This window comes from Hippoglossus stenolepis, chromosome 11, assembly GCF_022539355.2.
Source record: "Hippoglossus stenolepis isolate QCI-W04-F060 chromosome 11, HSTE1.2, whole genome shotgun sequence".
NCBI lineage: Eukaryota > Metazoa > Chordata > Actinopteri > Pleuronectiformes > Pleuronectidae > Hippoglossus > Hippoglossus stenolepis.
Genome location: NC_061493.1, coordinates 20086989 through 20109378, shown reverse-complemented (window position 1 = coordinate 20109378; position 22390 = coordinate 20086989). Strand labels below are relative to the sequence as shown.

Genomic DNA, 22390 nt, shown 5'->3' with positions numbered 1-22390 from the left:
TTTTTCTTCTCTTCACAGAGTCTGAGGACCCACCCTCAGTTAATCCATCTAGTGTGGATGACGTCATGGAAGACTCTGATACTGAAAAGGACTCGGAGGGCAAACCGGTCATGAAAGCGTCATCGTCCGTGCCAGGGCTGGATGAGTACGAGTTCAAAGACGAGGAAGAGGAGGAGGATGTCAGTAAAGCCCTGAACGACAGGCACATCCTCCGGCGGGAACTACGGCAGCGGGAGAAGGAGGAAAGCGATAGGAATCATGTGGCAGCAAAGCAGAGTGGCAAGGGGGATTCCTCCTCCAAGCCGAAAAAGCCGAAGACTTCTCGAGTCCATTGCAGTTCGGATACCTCCAGCGACGAAATGGAAAGCCTACCAGAGAAGAGGAACTCGCCCACCTGCTCTCAGAGCTCAGAGAGCCTCAAGGCAGACACAAAATCTAAGAAGGAAAACGCTGAGCAAAAGGACAAGGGGAAAGTTAAGAAGAAGAGTAAGAGTCAGAATAAAAACAAGGAAAACCAAGAGGATGGCAAAGAGAACAGCAAAACTTTGGTCCTCTCCCTCGCAACTGTGTCCGAGAGCACGGAAAAGGGTCGGGAGGAGGACTCCTTCAAAATGTCCTTCAGTCCGAAAGATGACTCATCCGTCCACCTCTTCCATTTATCATCCATCAAATCACCTAAACTGAACCACAGTCTGACAGATAAGCAGACGCCACTCAAACAAGAAAATACTAAGATGTGCGTTTCCATCAGTGACAGCTCATGTCCGGTGGAGAGCGTCAAGTACAACCACTACACAGACGCAGACTACTGCACTGAAGGCTCCAGCACCAAGGGGTGTAAGCACAAAGAGAAGAGCAAGCATCAACAGAAGGAGTCGAGCGTAGATGGGGATGATGGTCATTCCAGTCCTTACAAAGACAGCAGCATAGGAAACAGTATAGACAGCTCTGAAGGTGCCTTACGGAAGACCGACTTAGACGGCAAGGTCGTGAAGAAGCATAAGCTTAAACACAAGGAGAAAGACAAACACAGGAGGGAATATGAGGCGGAGCGGAGCCGCCACAGGCAGAAAGAAGCCAGGAAAGACAGCCACAGGAATTTGGAGTTTGACAGAGAGTTCTGGAAAGAGAATTTTTTCAAAAGTGATGAGACGGATGAGCCTCTGCCAGTGAAAAAGGAAGGTGAAGACACCAGTTCACTTCAGAAGACCTCTGATTCCCCTCCTGTCAAAGATGAGAGAAACGCAAAGGAGAAGCACTCCAGTAGTAAAGAGAAGAGGCCCAGAGAGGAGCGAGAAAAAGACAAAGCCGTGAAGAGAGAGCGGAAGGAGGCGGCTGGTAAAGAGGAGAAGGTAAAGGATTCGAAGCCGAGTGAGCGTGACGAGAGGGTGGACTGCCACGGCTCAGGGCGGATTCCTGAGGAGCCGCTGCAGAGCAACAGCATGAAAGAAGAGACAGAGGAGAAACCCATAAGTGGGATCACAGCTGATCAGGAACAGCTGGAGCCCTCTGAAAAAGGCTCACGCGAAAAAACTGACAAGAGGCTCCCGGGAAAGGAGAAGGATTCCGAAAAAAGGCATCCTGACAAGGAAAAAAAGGTTAAAGCGGAGCACTCCGACAAAGCTGAACCACAGAATTCAGTGGATCGTTGGAAGGAGAAAGAAAGAACAGGAGCCGTTCCTTCCCACTCGCCTGGAGATAAAAACTACAAAGAGAATGAAAAACTGAAATCTTTATCAGCAATAAAAAAGCATGAAGACAGCAGGAAAAACAAAGATAAGTTTGATAAACGGTCCGATAGGGAGCGGCAGGACAGAGAGTATGGTGTCGGGGATCACAGAGAAAAGGATCGCACGAACTCTGATAAGAAAGGAAAACCTCTGGAGAAGAACGCAGATCACAAGTCTGACCGCTCCAAAGACAAGGACTGTGACCGGAAGAAGAGGGATAAAGTAAAAGATGGAGCCCTTTCGTCAAGCTCCAATCTGAAATTGCTTTTAGAAGAGAAGAAGAGCTATCTGTCTGAGAGCAGCAAGTCCTTATCCGCAAAATCAAAGGAGGAGGTTGTGAGAACACCAGAAAAGGATCGAGACCGCAGGGACCGTGACAGGGACTCGGAGAGACACAAGGATAAAGACCGGCACAAAGAGCGCTCCCAGCAGGCCAAGATCAACAGAGTCAAACCCAACGAGATGGATGTAGATAAGGCCAAGTCGAAAGCCTCGCCAGCAACACGAGAGGCCAAGCCAAAGGAAAAGAGGCTTGTGAACGACGACTTGATGCAGACCAGCTTCGAGCGCATGCTCAGCCTGAAGGACCAGGAAATTGAGCAGTGGCACCGGAAACATCTGGAGAAAATCAAACAGAAAGAGCGGGAGAGACTCAAACATCGACCACTGGCAGACCCGGGGAAGCCCAGGCCAAAAGACAGAACAAAGACTGAAGCATGTTTGAGTAAAGAGCTGATGCGCTCGAAAAGCTCTGAAGCTTCTGACCTCCACAGCAGAGACAAACCACTGAAGGATGGCGCCAGCCCCCGGACCGTGTCGCTGGATGGAAAAACTCTGCCCTCCATCGGCGCAAAGGTCATATCAGCCGTGGAAAACTGTCTGACCAGATCACCCAGACCTGAGAGCGACCGCTGCGGCATCATGTCCAGGTCTGTGTCCTTAGTCTCTGTCGCCAGCTCAGAGGATTCATGTCAGGCTACAACACTAACGCCCAGACACGGTGAATACGACTCCGACATGAACCTGGAAGCGTCGGACTCTCAACCTGCATTCCTACAGTCTTCCCTCGTCATTCAGGCCACCAGATCGCCATCCGTTCACGATAAGGATTGCAACAGTCTTCCAGATGTGCTCCAAAGTAACCGGACGCTGCTCACCGGCAGACACGAAACTCCCTACCTCAGGGCGATTCTGGATGAGGACGCCAACTCCTCGACTGAAGGCAAAGCTGTTGAAAATCTGCCGAAACCCAGTCTGCCCATTGAGGAGTTGAAAACCAGGGAGACCTCGGCAGAAACAGAAGAGAACCTCAATAGTCAGCAACATTTGAATTCAGTGGGGGATTCAGTCATGGAGAGAGAAAGCATCACTCCCAGCTGCTTGACACCACAGATGCCAAACAAAGATCCTCTGAATAAAAACCTGAATCCGCAGTCCAGCCTCTCGCAGTGTAGCGGCTCTCAACCCGGGTCAACAGAGCAGAAAGCTCCTCCTTCTGAACCTCCTGCAGTGAAGGACGTCCAATGTGTGATGGATAATTCACAGGTAGAATGTAGTGACAAGGAATCTGATCAAGCACCAGTACCGACAGCCTCTGTGTCCGCTGAACCATCAGCACCAGCAAACATAAAAACCATCCAGCAGAGGGAACCACTCCCATCGCAGGGTGTGGAGAGCCAACAGCAAACAGAAACCGGTACCACACTGGTTTCTGAGCACAAAGAGAAACCTCTGGAGAACTTTGATGGATCCGAACCAGAGAGCATGGAAATAATTCCTGAAAGCTTCAGAACAGAAGCGATGGAAAGTCCTGAACCGTCCACCAGCTCTCACACGCCCACCTACACTGCAGGGGAGCCTTTGACAGGTTGTATCAGAACCAACCCTGATTACCAATGTTCTCAAGAGGATATGGAGACAAATAACCACGACTGTAAAAAATCTAAACCTTCCAATGACACTGCAAGTTCATGTGTCGACGTTCAGACGGAGATGACCGACATCATGCCCTGTGCGAGCCCTGAGCACAAGGATGAAGAGACGACTGATGTCCCACAGAGTTCAGAGAACAGCAGTGCTGCTGTTTCTGTTACAGAAGGTTCTTCAGCTGAGGGCAGCATGGCTACTGAGAGCTCGTCTGAATCCAAGGCACAGTTTTCATCCGAGCCGATGGAGGTGCCGCCTGCTGACGAGAAACAGGAGTCTTCAGATGGCGACGAGACGAGTCAGAGCAGCGTCCAGCCGGGAGCTCTGACTGACGGCAGCAGCTACACCTCAGGGAGCTCGTCTCCGCAGTCTGGAGACCGGGATTCGGATTCTTCAGGGGCTAGGATGAAGGTTCGCTCCAACGACGAGGACGTGGACATGCACGTGCCCCATCCACGCAAGAGGAAGATGCCTAAAATGTTCAACTCTCCGCTGTGCTCCACGAGTCAGCAGGAGATGGGCCATCAGTCTCTGGCTGCCATCGTGGACTCTGTGAAGCTGGAGGAGATCGCACCCTACCAGACGGAGCGGGCCAACCCTTACTACGAGTTCCTGCACATCAGGAAGAAGATCGAGGAGAAGCGCAAAGTGTTGTGCAGTGTCACCCCCCAACCGCCGCAGTATTATGATGAATATGTGACCTTCAACGGATCCTACCTCTTAGATGGGAACCCATTCAGCAAGCTCTGTATCCCAACAGTGAGTCACCACTTCCTTTCTGAACTAAATCCTCGATTGAAGCTCCCTACTTTAATGTTAAGAACTTTCTAAATGAATCTGAAAGATATTCAGCTGTGGTCTGACTGTATTAATTAACTTGTTGGAGGTACAACTTAAAGTATAGTGATGTTCACTTCACCAGGGTTGTGTTTCAGTTTACAAAGAAAATGAAGAATTAAGGTTTGGTCTCTGTTGTGCAGATAACTCCACCTCCATCGTTACCTGAGCAGCTGAAAGAGATGTTCAAACAACAAGAGGTCTTCCGCATGAAACTACGACTTCAACACAGCATCGAAAGGGTAAAACTTTGTTTTAATTATGTCATGTCAGATGTATCAGTACTGAGGTTACACCCTATAGATGTTTAGGAATACACGTTCTAAAAAGCTACAAAGACTGGATGTGGAGTATTTATTTGACTTCCTGTTCCTCTTTCAGGAAAAGCTGATTGTTTCAAATGAGCAGGAAGTCTTACGGGTCCACTACCGGGCAGCAAGAACACTCGCCAATCAGACTCTGCCCTTCAGTGCCTGTACAGTTTTACTGGATGCTGAAGTGTACAACATGCCCCAGGACGTCCAGGTGAGTCACACGGGTCGAGCTAACGATTATTTAAAGGTCCATCGTGGTCTCTGAAGTCAGCTTCTGGATGTTTCTTCATATTCATGTGTTTTTGTTTGTTTGTTTTACAGAACGAAGACGGTAAAACGTCAGTAAGAGACCGATTCAACGCCCGACAGTTTATGTCCTGGTTACAAGACGTTGACGACAAGTTTGATAAACTGAAGGTAAAAGCACTGTTTGTTTTATCGAACGAGTGAGTGAAATCTAACGCTGAAGTCAATCAATTGATTTGTCGAATATTTCTTAGTCATTATTTTGATGATTCATTGTTTTAAGGTTCAGTGTGTAGCCTTGAGGGACATCTAGAGGTTAACTTGCATATTGCAGCCTACTGAGTAGCACACATAACCTTTACCTTCTGAGCAGGAAGGAGAATCTACGGTTTCCTTCAGGAAAAGTAAAAACGTTACATGTCCTCGTTCTCTCTGTGCGACTGTAGAAACATTTTTTAAGGTCACAAAAACACGATGCTTAGTTTCAGGTTATTAGCCACTAATGAAAACACATTTCTGAATATTATATTTAAGTCAGTGGAGCCACATAAATCCTACAAGTAAATGGACCTGGAAGACATTTCTCAACCAAAGCTGTGAACCAATGAGCATTTTCACTAAATAACCTCCAACGTCATAGATCAAAACAAACTGTACATGATGACACAGATTTATCTGTGATGGGCTTTGTATCACCTGATAAAACCAGCTGCTCCACTTTCAACTACCCTGAGACTCAAATCATTTTGTTGTCAAATAACCGCTTCACCTTGAAGTGAAAAGCAGCTTCTTTGAGTTTATTAGCAGGTTGAAGAATTCTTCATTTCTGCTTGTTTTGTGCCTCTTGCTCTTTCATGTGTTGTTTTTCTGCTCTTTCACTGACCAGCTCTTTCTTGCACAATCTTTATCTAACTGAAAACATCTGGTTGGATAAAATAATGATGCGTGTTGTTTTCCCTCCACAGACGTGTCTCCTGATGAGGCAACAGCACGAGGCGGCGGCCCTGAACGCCGTGCAGCGGCTGGAGTGGCAGCTCAAACTGCAGGAGCTGGACCCGGCCACCTACAAGTCCACCAGCATCTTCGAGATCCCCGAGTTCTACATCCCCCTCGTGGAGGTCAACGACGACTTTGACCTCACCCCGATATGAACCGTGGGACCGGGCCTACTTTGCCAAAGTGGTGGCCACGTCGCGGACACGAGCGGCAGCCCAAGCATTCGAGGACGAGGAAAGCACTTAGAATGTGGCGGCAAAACGGAAGAGCACTTAGAAAAGAGACGTTTTTTTACTCCAGAGCTCGTTGAGTCCGAACCGGCACGCCCACCATGAGGACGGGACGGGGGGGGACACGTGGACCGGCCGGGACAGACGGGGGTCCAGGCCGCAGACGGAGCCCAGGGAGCAGAGACCAAACGCTGGGCCAGGAGCTGCAGCGAGAAGCAGAAGAGTGGACGCCGACCAGCGGCTCCTCATCACGCAGGGTCACACAGCTGAAAGAGTTCAATTGTTTCAAAGTGAGTGTTCATACATTGTGTACAGATTGTGCTCTTAATTTTTTAACTTATTTTATACATAAAAAAAATGTGCATTTGTAAATAGCCATGTAATTATTGTTTTAAACTTGTAAAAACAAAAAATAATAGATATTTTGATTGTAAACTCGTTCTGTCTCATGTTTTAATGGACCAAAGTTGGTTTTTATATTGAGTGTCCTCTTCGTCTGTGATGTTCTCGTTGTCGTTGGCTTAGAACATTAAGCACGTGTTGGCTTTCGTTGTGTTCTTTTGTTTTTACTGTTTCTTCCTTCCTCATCTGGAGCTCCACGCCACAGCTGGTGTTTTTGGACTTTTGGCAATTAAATGCTGTGCATGCGTTGCGTTGTTTGTACTTTTTTCCTGAAGAGCTGTTCCGTGGACTAAATTGTGAGGTTTACTGAAGTGTTCCAGCTTTTTCTTTTTTTTCTTCTTCTTCTTCTTTTTTATTTTCTCGCGCCATCGTGTTACATCCTTGCGGCCTCACTCCTCGTGTGTTGTCCATCGTGTCTCGCGCACATTAAAGTCTGTTGTGGCTTCCAAGGAGAAAAAAAACATACTTTTACAGTTTCAATGTGAGATCACAACAAATCCTATTTTTTCAACATAATGCCTTTTGAACGATAGTTCTAAAAAATGTCTATTTTAATATTTACTTGTTACATGACTTGTACATATTTGTAATATATAATTGAATAAATTTTATTTGTTGTGAAATTAAATCTCGGTTTTTGGTGTCATTTATTTTAAAGCTGCAGAAATAATGAGGTGATAAATAAGTTTGTCAATTGTCTTTTAATTAGTAGATTTTTTTTTATTTAAATGTTTTAATCAAGTAGCAATGTGACTATTTGTCAACTGAATATTATTTGTGTTGGTTGGACACAGCAAGAAGTTCCATCACATCACATTGAGATGTTTACTTTATAATTTATCACCATAAAAAAGATAAAACATTTCTGATGAGCTCTGAGAAAATGTGAACAGCTTCCTCGCTTATTTTAAACAGATTCAATTATGATTTATAAAAATTGAATAACGTTGCAGCGGCTCGAGGATTTTCTTTTTATTCATTTCTGATCATTCACTCCTAGCAGTACTATCCTCAGCCAGCAGATGTCGCTGTACAACCAAGTCTAACTTGAGTGGAGCAGGTTAATCAGATTAATAAGGAAACATTACACATGTTTATTGTGCTGACAAAATATAACTTTAAACAAATTCTTATTTAATAAGTGAGGTAAATGTAGCAGTGGACCTTAATGAGTACACTTTTGAAGTACTGATACTTGTGTATAGTTAGTACATACTTATACATAGTACATATAAATCCTAATTGATAAATATACTCCACTACTTATATTTCATAGTGTTTGTACTTTTTAGATCAATGTGACATATACAATAAGTTGATCTCATAAATAGTATTTTGCATTGCAACCACATGAGTACTTTTCATATTTGAAGTACATTTTGCAGCTAATATTTGTGAACTTCAAGTAAAACATTTGAAAAAGGGACTAAGATTTGTAATATGATATTTATAATAGGGTGTCACTGCTACTAAGGTAAATTATATAAGTACACTTCTTACTTCTAACAGTAAAAGTGACACTGAACTTCTTACAACCTAAATCCTCAGTACATTTACACACAGCTCCATCAGGTCGCTTGTTCCTTGTTTCTGTGGAGTTATTCTGCCTCAGTGTTTTCTGTCTCTTCAGCTGATCCCAGACCAACTCCATGGTGTCGAGCTCAGGCCTCAGTGGGACCAGGCTCCTTGTTCTTGTTTCTGAAGACGGTTCTTCTGGACTCTGGCTCTCGTGGATTTTAAACAGATCAGGAGACTTTCTGTTGATTCTGTGTGATGGATAAGAATCTGAACATCAAACGTGTCAAAATGTTTTCACAGTACGGTTCATAAATATTAAAACACAGGTTGTTGTGTGGTTTTATCTCCAGCACGGATCATTTTCAGCACTAAATCCAAATGTTATGAAGATTATGAATTTCATCCATCACAATAATTACTTATCCTGTATTTACTCTGGGTGTAATGAATAAACATACCTGGTTTTATTCTGTATTTACTAGTTTTTTTTCCATTCATATTGTTTATATTTCCTTACACTTAAGTTACTTATTACTCTGCTGTAATATTGCAAATTTCCCCATTGTGGGACTAAAATGATTCTCTTTTCTCATCTGACAGTTAAATCTATAAGTATCTAAAACACAAACTAAACTTAATAACCATCATGATGAAGAATTACTGCATTTTATTAAGACTGTTAGTTTTGACTGGGTGTACCTAATAAACTGAGAATTGAGAGAATTTCCAAAAGGATACTGAAACACAAAACCTCTGCAAACTCACTTCCTCTGTTCTCTGCGTGTAAAATCACCACGTGATACTTCATCAACTACATGTTTAATAAAACACATCAGTTTAATTAGAGTTCAAACTCTTCACAACCTTCAACCATTTTGAACAAACCATCATTCATGGGCACAAACTTCACTTTCAACCCAACAACTACGACTGAATGGAATGAAAGTTTGTTCAAAAACAAGGATCAACTCATTAAACTAATTTGACTGAACGTATTAAATGTGACTTGGTTGAACTGACTCCTTCCTCCTGGATCCTGGCTCGGATTGAAATGTGTCCTCCCCGCCTGAAGGTGCGTCCTCTCCCGCCTCTCGGGCTGGAAGTGGAGGCCTGTTGTGGCTTTGATGCGGCTCCAGTGAAAACACATGTAAACACCTGTGGAGTTGAATGGCTGCTCGTCGGGGCCGGTTGTGTGTCCTCGCTGGGGCCGAGGGGGTTGTGTGTGTGTGTGTGTGGGTGGGGGACGCGTCTCAGCGGGACGCCTGCTCTGCCCCGCCGCTTCCGAATCGCCCCTTTCTCACCTAACGAGCGCACTCACGAGGCCGCTGATGAGGCTGGAGACAAAGGGCTGTTTAATAGAGAGGGGTGGAGGTGTGTGTGTGTGTCTGTGTGTGGTGGGGGTCTTGCTGGTGTAAAAGCAGCCTAACACATCCCGCATGGTCCGGCTACCGACGAGCGCGGCTACAGGGGAATAAACGCGGTGGATTTTTACGCGCAAGACTTTTACGCACGGGGCTCCGCGGGGAGGCGAGCGGCTGTAATTCAACCCTCTCGGTGATATTCACGGTTTAAATAACGCAGATCCTTCCGCGCCGGTTCCCCTGCAGACGCACGGCCGGTGCGTGTGGCCCGAGGCCCGGTGTCCTCCTCCACACACGGCGGAGAGAAAAATGGAGTGTGTGCCTTTAAGGCGCCCGACTGCCTGTCGCTTTGTGCTGCGGAGAGACTGACGCCCTGTGGACGCAGTGGACAGTGGAGCGGCGGCGGCAGCACACACACACACACACACACACACCATCCTGGAGGAGTTCAAAGAGGGAACTACCGCACAGCCCCCTCGGATAAAAGGACAAGTCGTGAACTTGTTAACAGCCGCTTGTGGTAAGTTTGCTCCTCCGCGCAGCTACGTTGCGTCGCGGTTGGTTCTTTGCGCACTCGATGTTTCTGCGGCTGAGCTCGAGTGGAGCAAGGGAAGTTTTTTTTTTGTGTTGGAGTTAGCGGTGAAAAAAAAAAAACCTAAAAAAAAAAAAGAGAGACAAGAGAAAGAAGGTGAAGCAGCGAGGGAGAGAAGGTTCCTCACATGTTGTCACGAGACACGGATCAAAGGCGCTCAGATCAAACAGTGCTGGGTTAATGAGCTGCGTTTGAAAATGTAGGTGAAGGAGGCTGATGTTGCCAGATGTGTGTGTGTATGTGTGAGAGAGAGAGAGAGAGAGAGAGAGATGTGTGTGTGTGTGTGCGTGCGTGTTGTCTCAAGTCCTGGCCTTGAATGAAATATGACTCAGGCCTTCTACAAATCTGACATTTGCACATGAAAGCTCGAGATGTATCTGCATGACAAAGCTGTGATTTTCATTCTGCGTGCAGCACCTCTCGCCGCCTGTTGTAGCCTGTAGCTGCAGAGTCCTGGCACCAAATGTAGGTTTCAGATGTCACACTGACTCTGCACATTATCCTGCCTGGTTTGTTTTTTTAGAAGGGAATGTGAGTTAAAAAGCAGATGAAGATGAAGAAAAGCAGATTATTTCTTCATTCGGATCAAATTTTGATATCAACCATGTGACTTTTGGACGTTTCCATCTACGTTTTGCTGCTCTTTGATTCCCTGGTACACTCTGTATCCTCCACATTCGAAGTCTGGTGTTATTCGAAGCTCTGAGCGTTTTATTATTCGTTGACCCTGCTCTCTGAGGTCCTGTGCTCTTGTGTTGTTGTTGTTGATGTAGGTGTTTCCAGTGTCGTGCTGGTGAGCCTTCAGGATGAGGCCCGGTCAGCTGATCCTCCCCACCGCCGCCGCCACAGCTCTCCTCTTCCTCCTCGCGGGACTGTCTGTGAGCTCGGGCTGCAACAAAGCCCTCTGTGCCAGCGACGTCAGCAAGTGCCTCATACAGGTAAGGGGCCGGGGAGTTTTTAACACTTTGAAAACTCGGTTCTCTGAGAGAGACGAATGCTGAATGTTGGATTTAAACAACAAAATGCACCTCAACAACCCTTCACTGTCTTACTGAGGCAGCTTCCCTCGTTTTCTGGCTTTAATTCAAAAGAATCGGTCCAAACCAAGCTACACTAGCCTTTTCTTACCCAAAATGTAACCCACGGTACCAAAAGATATCATTTTTAATCCTTCAATTTGGAACATGGTGTATGGATATCTGTGATTCTGTGATTTCTTTGACTACTTGGGCTTGACCTCGCGCAGGCTGCTCAGCGTCAGCAGCCGTCTAACCTCTGATGAGTGCTGAACGTAGCCCACGGGTGCGATGTTCTTCTCTGTAGATCGAAAACAGGAAATTTCTACGTGGACACGTCCAAGTTCGGGCCCTTGGTCCTACAGCGTTGCAGCTGTTCTGTGTAAACACGCGCTGTTATTCCTCCTGACAAGAACACGAATGAAATGGTGTTTACAGCTGAAGTCGGAGTTCAAGCAAAGAACAGAAGCAGCGCAGTGAAAATCTTGTTATTTTTAAACTTTTTAAAATCAGCATGAAACTGCCGAGGACGGCCTGGAAACACACGGCAGCTGCGGCAGCAACGTTCCTGCAGCTTGTGACTCAACCAGAGGAAAAAGAAAATGTCTCAGCTGTTTGTACTTGGTTCAGTGTGTGTGTGCCCCTTCTGTACAAATACCTCATATAGAAAGAAAAAAAACTAATGTTCAGCAGTAGCCAAAACTCAAATTAAAATGTGCCTGAGATCAGATGGATGTTTGGAGCCGAGAACAAAGATGGAATCTGTGGCGAAGAATGCAAGATACATTCCTTTGATAAGCTGAGCAAAGTTTGGAAGGAAGGTTTCTCTCGGAGCGAGCTGCGGAGGAAGAGCAGGAGGAGAAGAGGAGGAGGAGGAGGGACGTGAATTCATCCTGTTTTATACTCACCTGTTCTGTTCCGTCACTGACGAAGGTCGGAGCAGAGGATTGTGGGTGAATTTGCTCAGTGAGGTTTTGATTTTAGTTCCACGTCAACAGCTCGGACTTTTATTTTCATACTTTCTATCATCGCTTCCTCTCTGTCACATTTTCCCTCATGTCTGAAGCCCAGTGGCTGATGGGACGTGGAGTGGTACCCCCTACAAACACACACACAAAGTCAACACACATTCAGTAACACACTTTGGTTATTTTGAGGACAAGATGAAGAAAAGGCGTTGGTCTGTTTTTCCACCACCTGTCAACGTGTGTGTGTGTGTGTGTGTGTGTGTGTGTGTGTGTGTGTGTGTGTGTGTGTGTGTGTGTGTGTGTGTGTGTGTGTGTGTGTGTGTGTGTGTGTGTGTGTGTGTGTGTGTGTGTGTGTGTGTGTGTGTGTGTGTGTGTGTGTGTGTGTGTGTGTGGTCCTGTCTCTGCCATTAACATCGTGTTAGAGTACTGTATTTAACCTCAGTGGCCATTTCACCTGTTTGACCTCACTCACTGATTTGCAGGTACAGTGTGAGGTGGACAGGCTTTTAAAGAATCTCTGGGTTTGGGAACAGGAAGTTGAAGCTCCGAGTGTGAATCAAGATTTTGGTTCAGGGATGAGAAACGAGGTCAAACGGACGATGCAAATAGAGATGGAACAATTTGTCAAATTTAGAAAATGTATCTGCAGCAATTCTGATAAACGGTTAATTTACAATCACAAACATATGAAGATTTCACTTGAGGCTTTTGGAAATTGTGAATTCACTTTTTTCTGATATTATAAACAAACAAGGAGGAAAAAGAAACTGCAGCCTGAACAATAAGTGAAATAACTACGAGCTGCAGACCCAGATTTTGATGTAAGGCAGCGTTTTGTAGATTCCTGTCCAAGGTGAATCTGTTGAGGGGCCTCTGGTCAAAAGAATCACTGTTTGGCCCCTGGAATATTTACCATGTAATCACAGGCCCCGCTCTTCAGTACAGTGCCACAGTATTAACACGGCAAGTATCGTGTTCAAGGTGGGAATGTTACGTCTTTATTATATTGGGAGTCATCGTTGTTCTGGCTTGAAGACGGCAGCAGATGTTGTCATAGAGCTGGATGAACATCTGTGTAGAGGGTCGGTGTGATGTGTCGGCTGCAGATGTTTCGTGTCACGCCTCTGATTCTACAGCGCCGTCGTGGGATTTGACGTCAGCCGCTGTTGCAGCTTTGTTTGGTTCATTGTGAACAAGCAAAGGCGGCTGGTTGCTAATGAAGCTTTGTTTCTGTCCAGTCTGGACAAACTAGTAACTCAACTCTACTACTTTTTATTACTGTTTATTAAGTTGAGACCATGATGCATCTGGATAATCACAGGACCTGTTGTTGTTTAAAGATGACAAACAAAAGACAGAAGCTGCAACTAATGAAATATTTAAGTATTGATTCATCTGTCAAGTATTTTCCAACCGATCTTTTAATAATTTGATCAACACAAACAGAACTGTTTAACTTTCTGAATCAAGAGAATTTAAGAAAAACGCTTAAATTTCTAGTTGACTGAAAATCTAGTTTCTTCTCCGGAGTTAATTTTCAAAGTGGATTCTATAGTAAACGATCACAGTCTATATTTTCTTCCTTGGCACAAACTTGTTGCGACCAAACGACAAACATCTGCTCCCTCTGGCTTCAATTTCTGTTAAAAGAAAATCAAACATCCTGTTATCAACAGAACATCTGTGGCTCCGCTTCTTTCTCCTTTTACTTCCAGGTGGCTTATTTTCGCCTGATGAATCATTGCTCAGGACACCGAGCGCTGTAGCTTCCGCGACCCCGTCGACACCAACTCGCTGGCTGTCAGGGGCCGGAGCGATGGTGCGTGTGCTCTGAAGGAGAAACTTCTCCGTAGAAGCTCCACGCTGCTCGTGATTAGTGGGATCTGCTGTCCGACGCTCGCCTTCACGCTCTGCTGCCATCTCAAGTCATTTGTCTGAATTCCCCCAAAACCCCTGAGGGTGGGAGAACGAGGGAGGAGGAGGGAATGGAGGCTAAGGTCAGGAGGAGGTGTGTGTGTGTTGGGAGGCCGTGAAGTGTGCAGAGATCCGCGGGACAGCTCTGAGACTGTGCAGGCCGGGGCTGTGGAGCAGGGTGGGGCAGCCCATTTCAAAGTGAGAGCAGCAGCAGCAGCAGCGGCAGCGGCCACTCGGCCCGACGAGGCTGCAAATGTTCACTTTCCCTCCAGAGTCGTTTTGTCTCACTCACGCTCAGAGTTGACTGATCACAGCGGTTTCCTCTTTGTAGCCAGAGAAGCCTGATAGGAGTCGTTCAAGTGGCCGAGACGACCTCATTCATCTCCCTGAGGAAACCGTTTGAAACGCTGCAACTGAGGATTAGACTGTAGCTTGTTTATTCAGTCGAATGTCAGAAAGTTATTACCAAAATGACAAAGGCGACATGTTTGAACTGCTTATTTTGACCAAGGAACACGTCAACAACCCAAACACATTAAAGGTTCAGTGTGTAGGATTTAGTGACATCTAGTGGTGAAGGTGCATGTTGCAGATGAACCTGTGGTAGCCTTCAGTTGTCATAAAAATTCAAAAGGTGTTTAATTTGTTCAGTGCGTTCCATTAAACATCGGAATTACAACTGAAGTTGCAACTGGAACGCCCGCTCGAGTGGGAATTTCGACTCAGAAAGTCGGAGGAACCTCGCTAATCCAAGATGGCTGCAACAGTAACACATCTTTCAGTAGATGTGTCGTACACTTGGTACTGTCCAATAACTCTCTGTGGACTTCTTACTACGTATCCGTGAACTGCTGCGTGATGCAACATGAACATTGTTTCTGTGCAACTGGAACGCCATCCACTCGGGTTATTCGGGTGTGACGTACATTCCGATCTCCGAGGTGAAATGAAACGAGGCAGAAACTCGACATAGCTCCGTCTGCACGTCTGTTTCCATGAGATGGTTTTTAACAAAGCCTTTATTTTCTCTTTTGTGAAATGCAAGAGCTGCGTGTTTTCTCTTTTCCCGTGGGCAGCCGTTTAGTTTTTTTTAAATTTTTATAATTCCACCTCTGAGAGTCGTAATTACTCCCGGGATCCGATGTTGATCAGGGGTTTGGGGCTGGAGAGGCTGGTGATTAACTGAGCTGTGTGTGGTTCTGCAATCCCTCACCGCTGAGTCACTGGAGAGTCTTTTATCATCGCAGAGGCTGTTAATGTGGAGGAGGTGACTTCTGCAGAGATATAAAAGAGAAGTGTGTGTGTGTGTGTGTGGGGGAGGAATGAAAAGGACAGAAAGGAAAAGGGAAGAGCTAGAGAGAGAAGGAGGGGGGGAGTAAAGAAAGACAGGAGGGAAAAAACAAGGGAGAAATGGAGCGGGGGGGGGAGCAGCCATGTTCTGTTCTCCAGGTGTTTTCTTTTCCCTCCCTCCCTCCTGTTTCTCCCCCGCCGCCGCCGCCTCCCCAATCACGGTGACCTTGACTTGGAGGAATGTGCTCCCTGTACAGGGGGGAGAGAGGGGGACTCCTCCGGCAGTCTCACCCACTGTTCAATCCCACCTCCACGTTTCTGTTCTGTTTCCTTCCCCCCGGAGACGAGCGGCTCTCGGGCCGTTTCTCGTTGTGTTCTGTAGAAGAGGTTTTTGGGATGTTTGCAGAAGCTCTTGTAAAAATATCAGTTTCGTGTGTGTGTGTGTGTGTGTGTGTGTGTGTGTGTGTGTGTGTGTGTGTGTGTGTGTGTGTGTGTGTGTGTGTGTGTGTGTGTGTGTGTGTGTGTGTGTGTGTGTGTGTGTGTGTGTGTGTGTGTGTGTGTGTGTGTGTGTGTGTGTGTGTGTGTGTGTGTGTGTGTGTGAAGCAATTGAGATTGGTGGGGGTTCGCTCTTAAACTTTATTATGTCACCATTATTTATGTGTGTGCCCTTTTCTTTTTTTAATAGTTTTGATAAAAGACATGTTTAAAGATTGAAACAATGTGGTTTGGTATCATGTGTCCCTTGAAACTTGTTCCCTGAAGCCCAAGTTAATGTTTTCTCTTTGCTTTGTCTGACCAACAGTCAAACTAGTATTCAAGAGGCTGCTGCCAGTGAACGTTGATGATGGAACCAATTAATCAATTATTCCAGTTATTCCCAACTACTTTTATGTCAGTCGACTAATTAAGAAACCAATGATCTCAGCTCTAGGGTAACAGTTTGGGGCAGTGGGGCCCCAACAACAGGTTTTTGCCCAGGGCCCCTCAGGATGTTACTCCAGCCATGGCTGAACTGAATGAGTCAGAAGAAACACTCTTAACTTGGTATTTGAATATTGTCATTTTAAAAAAGGTCTTTTTTAAATAGTCAGCATTCAAATCTGAAAGACTTGATTCTTGCATCTAATGAAGATTTATTTAGAATTTGACTCAAAAGCCTCAGAATTACATTTATTCATTCAGAGCTGCTCAGCCTCTATTATTATTATTATTATAGTGTAAAGGAAATCATTTGAATGGTAACGTGTCCGAACCTGCTGTGACTAGAGGTGCAGTGGAGGTCTGCTGTGTTTCAAAGTGTTATCACAGTGTTCTGCGGAGACGATGACATACTTGTTGAAATACCATCAGAGCCTCGTGCAGCGTGTCGGCTAGTGTGTAATAGTTACTGTACCTGAGGAAAACCTGCTGTTGCTCTTTTCGTTGATGTTGTAACGGCTGCTGTTCGTACAGTCGGTCCACACATTGCCTCTCCGTGCTACTGTGGGAACCGTGGTGCTGCTACTGCTGCAGACGTCTTTTATTATGAAAGTATTCTTTCTTTAATTTGAATGCAACATGAAGAGTTCTGATTTTCTTAAAATTACGAATTTAACTAGAAAAGCACCCAGTAAAGCACACACCTCTGTCAAGGACCAACAAATAATTATTTGGATCCACACAATCATATCAGTCCCCTAAACATGGCTGACTTTTAAAATACAAACCCACAAATTATATATATAATATAGATCTTTTCCTTTTGTTTTGTCTTGATTAAAATCTAAATGTAATGTTTTCTTTCTTGACTCATGTCCCATCCTTTCACCAAGTTTTATGGAAATATGTTTAGTATTTTTTACGTAATCCTAAAAGGACACTGGTGCAAACTGAACCTCCTTGATGAAGGGTAATTAAATGTGAATGTATATTTAAAATCTGAGGAAGTTAACTTGTTTGTATTCACCCCAACACCTGCTATCACACAGCTTTATCCACAATATTGTGTTAACCGAAGTGTTTTTGTGTTTTGCTGACGTGTGGCCCTGTCGTCCTGCAGGAGCTGTGCCAGTGTCGTCCGACCGACGGGAACTGCTCCTGCTGTAAGGAGTGCATGCTGTGTCTGGGGAACCTTTGGGAAGAGTGCTGCGACTGCGTGGGTGAGTGCACCGACCTATTTGTCATGAACGTGTTCTACAGCTCGACGGTGCAACAGGTTGGAGTCTTACAACCGAATCACTGTCACTGTGTTGCTCTCCAGAGTGTTTGAGCTGCTGCTGCCTGCAACATAGCTTGAAAACAATTGTGATACCATACAAAATAAAAGTAGAAACCATTCTGCAAACTGCATCAGGGCCGTGTCTATATTGACAGAAGCAGTTATCTGTCACCTCGCAGCCGAGCACCTTCTCCCTGTGAAAAAGCCTGAGAGCAAACGAGACGGCGGCGTTAATGCACTTGTCCGTTGAGGAGCCTGTCGGTTCGGGGGCGCTGCCGCTCTGATACGAGACGAGTGCGAGGTGAGCGAGTCCAGAGCGTCAACGTGTCCCTGAGAAGTGTCAGCGGGAAGGTCGACGCGAAGCAGAGCTCAGGAAATTAAAGGAGTATTGACCCGACTGAGGAGCACAAGCACATGTGGACAGGAAGTGTCGAGGTCGTTCTTAGGATCAGAGGGTGAAGGAGCTGTGGGGGGGGGCAACCTGCCGAAATGAACTTTCACTTTCAACCTGGTACCGAGCTGCAGCGGGGGGGAGGGGGTCTGTGAAATATTAAAACACTAAAACACATTTCCTCACGTTAAGTTAGACTCAAAGATGAAACCATGAGAGGGAATTGGTCTGAAGTCACTGGGATGTAGTTATAAACACCAATATAAGTTTTAGATGCTGGTCTGGACAAACATTGATATAAACTTCATCTTGACTGGTTGGTGGAGATGATATTTATTTTTCTGTCTGTAGCGGAGGCATTTCAGTCCTGGTGTCTCGTTCTGGTCGTCTTGCATCCCTGTGGTTGTTTTGTGTGTTTTTGCAGCCATTTTCCCTTATTTCCCATCATATTTCTGTCACATTTTGTGTGTCAGTGTGGTTTTGTTGTGTGTTGTTTGCTGCCCGTTCTGCATCTCTTCGTATATTTATTACTCATTTCGTGTCATTGCCTGTCACACTTTGTGGTTGTTTCATTGTGGTCGCTTTGCATGTTGTCAGTTTACATTCCACTACTCTTTGTGTTATGAGTTGTGTGTCATTTGTTGCAGTTCCTTGATGTCTTGTTTCGTGCGTCAAATTTAGTCTCAGTTTGTGTCTCTGCGGTTGTTTTGTTTGTCTTTGCGTGTGGTCATTTTATTTCTTTTACAGTCCACTACAAATACTTTTTATTATGTCAGTTGTTAAATGATGTGTTGCCTTCATTGGGTGCGGTTGCGTGATGTCTTGTTTTGTGTTTCATATTTATGTCTCTGTGGTTGCTTGTGTCCCCTTTTTGTTGCTATGTAAATCTTTGTTGTCATTTTGTGTCTCTTTCGGTTGTTTGTTTTTTCTGTAGCTGTCGTCTGGTCTGTTTTGCAACACCCGGCATTAGAATGTGTCTCCGGTGACGACTTGTGATCAGATCTCGCTTTCCCACTTACACACAGACCAGAGTATGTTTGTTTTTTAACCAGTCTGACTATGACAGATGAATTGAAATGTGGTCAGTGTTGATATTATCAACATATTGGAAGTGTAGAAGGTGTCTGGGTGTCTGAGGGAGCCAGTCAGGTGAGGAGCAGGTCTTTAAAGTGCACAAGGAGACATTTGTGTTCACACTGAAAAGATAATGGCCTCATGAAGACCACCTCTGTATGTTTGAGTGATGTGACCTCAGTGCGTCTTCATACCTGTCGAGTTGTTTCACCTGAGACAGATGTTAACACCAGGTCACAGCAGTCTATGGTAAAAAGGGGAGTGGTGGGGGGGGGGGAATGGCACCACATCCAGCCCCTCTGCACACCAGCCGGTTCTCAGATCAGCTCTGACTGACAGATATGACTGTGCTGACAAGGAGGCTTTATTAAAGCTCTTTCATGTGGAACACAAATACAAGCATCTGACACCGAGCGGCGAACCTCTGCGCTGCTGCTCTGCAGATGTTGCAGCAGTGGAGCTTTCTCCTCCCGGACACTTACAACACACTGCAGACAATCTGCCGCTCAGAGCGTGTGCACGCATTTCTCTTTTTTTTTTATGCTTCTCTTGCATCGCTAACCTTATGACCACTTTATGTTTAAGTTTCCACTCGAAACATGTTATCTGTGCCAAGCGCTGGCTGCTTTGAAGTGTGTATCCGCGAGTGGGCAGGGCCGTCCAGCGGAGGAGCGGCGAGGAGAGGAGAGTTTGTGTTTTGGAGGAAGGGTGGAGGAGGTAGGGAGGACACAGAGGGGAGGACCCATGTGTATGCTTTATCTAAAACAGCTGCTCTGGCTCTGCTTTTAGCTCTGCTCTGTAATCCAACTCCTCTGTCAAACTCCGCTGCTCATTAAATGATTTATCCATTAGCTATAATTCACTTGGACTCATTTAACGGGTTTGAAAGATCATATCGGAGGATGTGGGGACTTTGTCATGTCATTACTACTGTGTATGGAAATTAAATGAAGTGTTAAAAAGACCCTAATGGAGTCAAGACACTCTCCACAGTGTTGTGGTTTCACTGAACTGCCCTCATGAGCGGAAAAAAGTTATGTTTTGCAAATAAACGTCCTGCTTTGACTTTGTGCTTCAAGGGTCAGTCCACTGACTTACAGAAGAAGTGGAAGTCAGGACTGGAGCTAATAGAAAGTCTGTGGTTAATATTGTGTGTATGTGTGTGGGGGTTTAATAAAGAAGAATTTAACTAAACTTATAACACCCATAATACACATGTTGGGGTTTTAAAGCCAGACTAATTTGGGCAATAAAAATCTGATTATATCTGGATTTATATCTGGATTTATGTTTACTGATATGACAACTTTTATTTTACAGAATAAAAATATATTCTTTAAATTAAAATGTGTAATTCTCCACAAGAATTGCATACCTGGTTTTGTAGAGGAGGTCACATAACTTCCATTAGAACAATAACATTTACTTGGAACAGTATGAATAAATGAAATGTGTGTGTGTGTGTGTTTTATTTTTAGGTATTTTTGGTTTGTTGCTGTGTGGAGATTTTAACTGGGGCCACAGACTTGAACCTGATGCAATGGAATTTGGTTTGGAGTCTGTAGTCAGGGGTGCGGAGATAAACAGTAATTTAGTAAATCACTCTGAGCTGTTTATTTGGGAAAAGACTCTGGAAATAGATGCAGCTGTTCAAATGTTTAAATTGCACCAAAAACCATTTTGTTCACCATTGTATTTCAAATCTAAAACCATTTGAAAGACTGTATTGCCACTAAAGGTGCTTGAGAGATTATTTTTTTAACGCTGTGGGTGAAGTGACTCTCTAACGCCGTCCTCCCTCTCTCTCTGTGTCAGGGATGTGTAACCCCAAGAACTACAGCGACTCTCCGGCCACGTCAAAGAGCACAGTGGAGGAGCTGCACCGCCCGATCCCCTCGCTGTTCCGCGCCCTCACGGAAGGCGACGCGCCGGTCAACATGATGGTCGTGTCCTTCCCCGTCGCCGAGGAGCTGTCCCACCACGAGAACCTGGTGTCCTTCCTGGAGTCGCTCGACAACCAGCCCCAGAACGTGTCCGTGCCCGGCAACAGCATCCACGCCAGCTACGACACTCAAGGTAAACGCAGGAATTATTTTTAAATTACAGATAATTCAACAGTGATCGTCTGTAATTGTTGGTTTCAGTCATTTCGGAGAAGACATCCAGTGCTTCTGACGGAGCTGGATTAAGAACAATTGCTGTTTGATAATGTGCTGCCTCACTTTGGTTTGGAGCTCTCACATCATTGCTTGCGTCAGATCCACTTGAGAAATAGTTTCTGAATGAGTTTCACACCACGTGAGAAGATGCAGGTTTCGCTCCCATTTCTTGTGATCGCACAATTTTCTGGTCCTTTCGGATCCAGTCACATTTTTCCTCTGCATCTCCTCCTCTCACCATGGTTATAAAATCAGTCCCGACCCCAGAGCTGAAGCAGACAGCAAAGTCTTGAGCTGAGACCAGTTCGGCTTGGATCAGGTTTTCATCGTTCCAGAGCAACGGTGCTGCCAGAAGAAGGGAAACGCAACTGGGTTGAATGTGTTGTTCTTCTGGCATTTTCTATTTTCATTTGTGGCTGTTCCTGGCGTTGCCTCTCTTTTCTCTTTAAACCAGTGCTATTTGCTATAAAGACACGCTCATAATGGGATCGTTCCAGCAGAGCCACGCAGTCAGCTCATTAAACCCATCAAAACATATGGTCGTACTTATTTGCGGGCAAATTCTTTTCACCCCTGAAGTAAAAGTAGGAACGTTGAGGGTTGACGGTAATTACTCTAAAGACGGTGCTTGTTTTCATAAACCGCATTTTACTGGATTTGTGACTAACGTCTGTCCCCTTTTTCGTTTTTCAGAGAACATGTGCACCGTGGTCTACTTCGACGACTGCGTGTCTATCCGCCAGTGTAAAGTTTACTGTGAGTCAATGGGAGGATCCAAGTACCGCTGGTTTCACAACGCCTGCTGCCAGTGCATCGGGCCCGAGTGCGTGGACTACGGCAGCAAGGCGGTGAAGTGCATGAACTGTCTCTTCTGAAGTGCGGGGCGCATATTGGTACCAAATGTCTGGGTGATGCCAGAGGACTGAGGGCAGAGGGAACTACGACTATTGTGTGTTAGCATTCCTCAGTTATCTTGTAAAATACCCCCTACACCCCCTCCTCCTACCCCCTGCAAATTGTTTTTATTCTGCTGTTATATTTCACTGTATATTTTTAGATACGTTTTCAATAGTGTTTTTTACTAGAGGTGTATATGAATAATGTATTTTTACAATCACGGTCCGCTAAATCCCTGTCTCATGCCAAATAAAGAAAAGTTTGGTGACGTGGACGGTTCAGTCTCAGAGAAAAGAGTCTGATTTCAAATATTTTTCCTCTTTCCTGTTCTC

General features: G+C 45.3%; 2 protein-coding genes across 4 annotated transcripts in view; both read left to right on the top strand.

The window, feature by feature from the left end:
- The window catches only part of ankrd12 (ankyrin repeat domain 12), a 29379-nt gene extending 22070 nt beyond the window's left edge, over positions 1 to 7309 (top strand). For both annotated transcript variants that reach the window (XM_035171331.2, XM_035171333.2), the window contains 5 exons: positions 19 to 4415; positions 4637 to 4735; positions 4875 to 5018; positions 5129 to 5224; positions 6019 to 7309. In XM_035171331.2, coding sequence (XP_035027222.1) covers positions 19 to 4415; positions 4637 to 4735; positions 4875 to 5018; positions 5129 to 5224; positions 6019 to 6204 — 4922 coding nt within the window. In that variant the 3' untranslated portion in view covers positions 6205 to 7309. The remainder of the gene's footprint in view (positions 1 to 18; positions 4416 to 4636; positions 4736 to 4874; positions 5019 to 5128; positions 5225 to 6018) is intronic.
- Positions 7310 to 9429: 2120 nt separating this feature from the next.
- twsg1a (twisted gastrulation BMP signaling modulator 1a) lies at positions 9430 to 22332 on the top strand. Of its 2 annotated transcripts, none has more exons than XM_035171655.2 (5): positions 9430 to 10080; positions 10926 to 11090; positions 17379 to 17478; positions 20818 to 21078; positions 21855 to 22332. In XM_035171655.2, the coding sequence occupies exons 2-5, from the start codon at positions 10959 to 10961 to the stop codon at positions 22034 to 22036; spliced, it is 675 nt and encodes a 224-aa protein (XP_035027546.1). In that variant the 5' UTR covers positions 9430 to 10080; positions 10926 to 10958; the 3' UTR covers positions 22037 to 22332. The 2 variants fall into 2 exon arrangements, with proteins under 2 accessions (XP_035027546.1, XP_035027547.1); XM_035171656.2 differs by lacking the exon at positions 9430 to 10080 and adding an exon at positions 10087 to 10351.
- Positions 22333 to 22390: the final 58 nt, after the last annotated feature.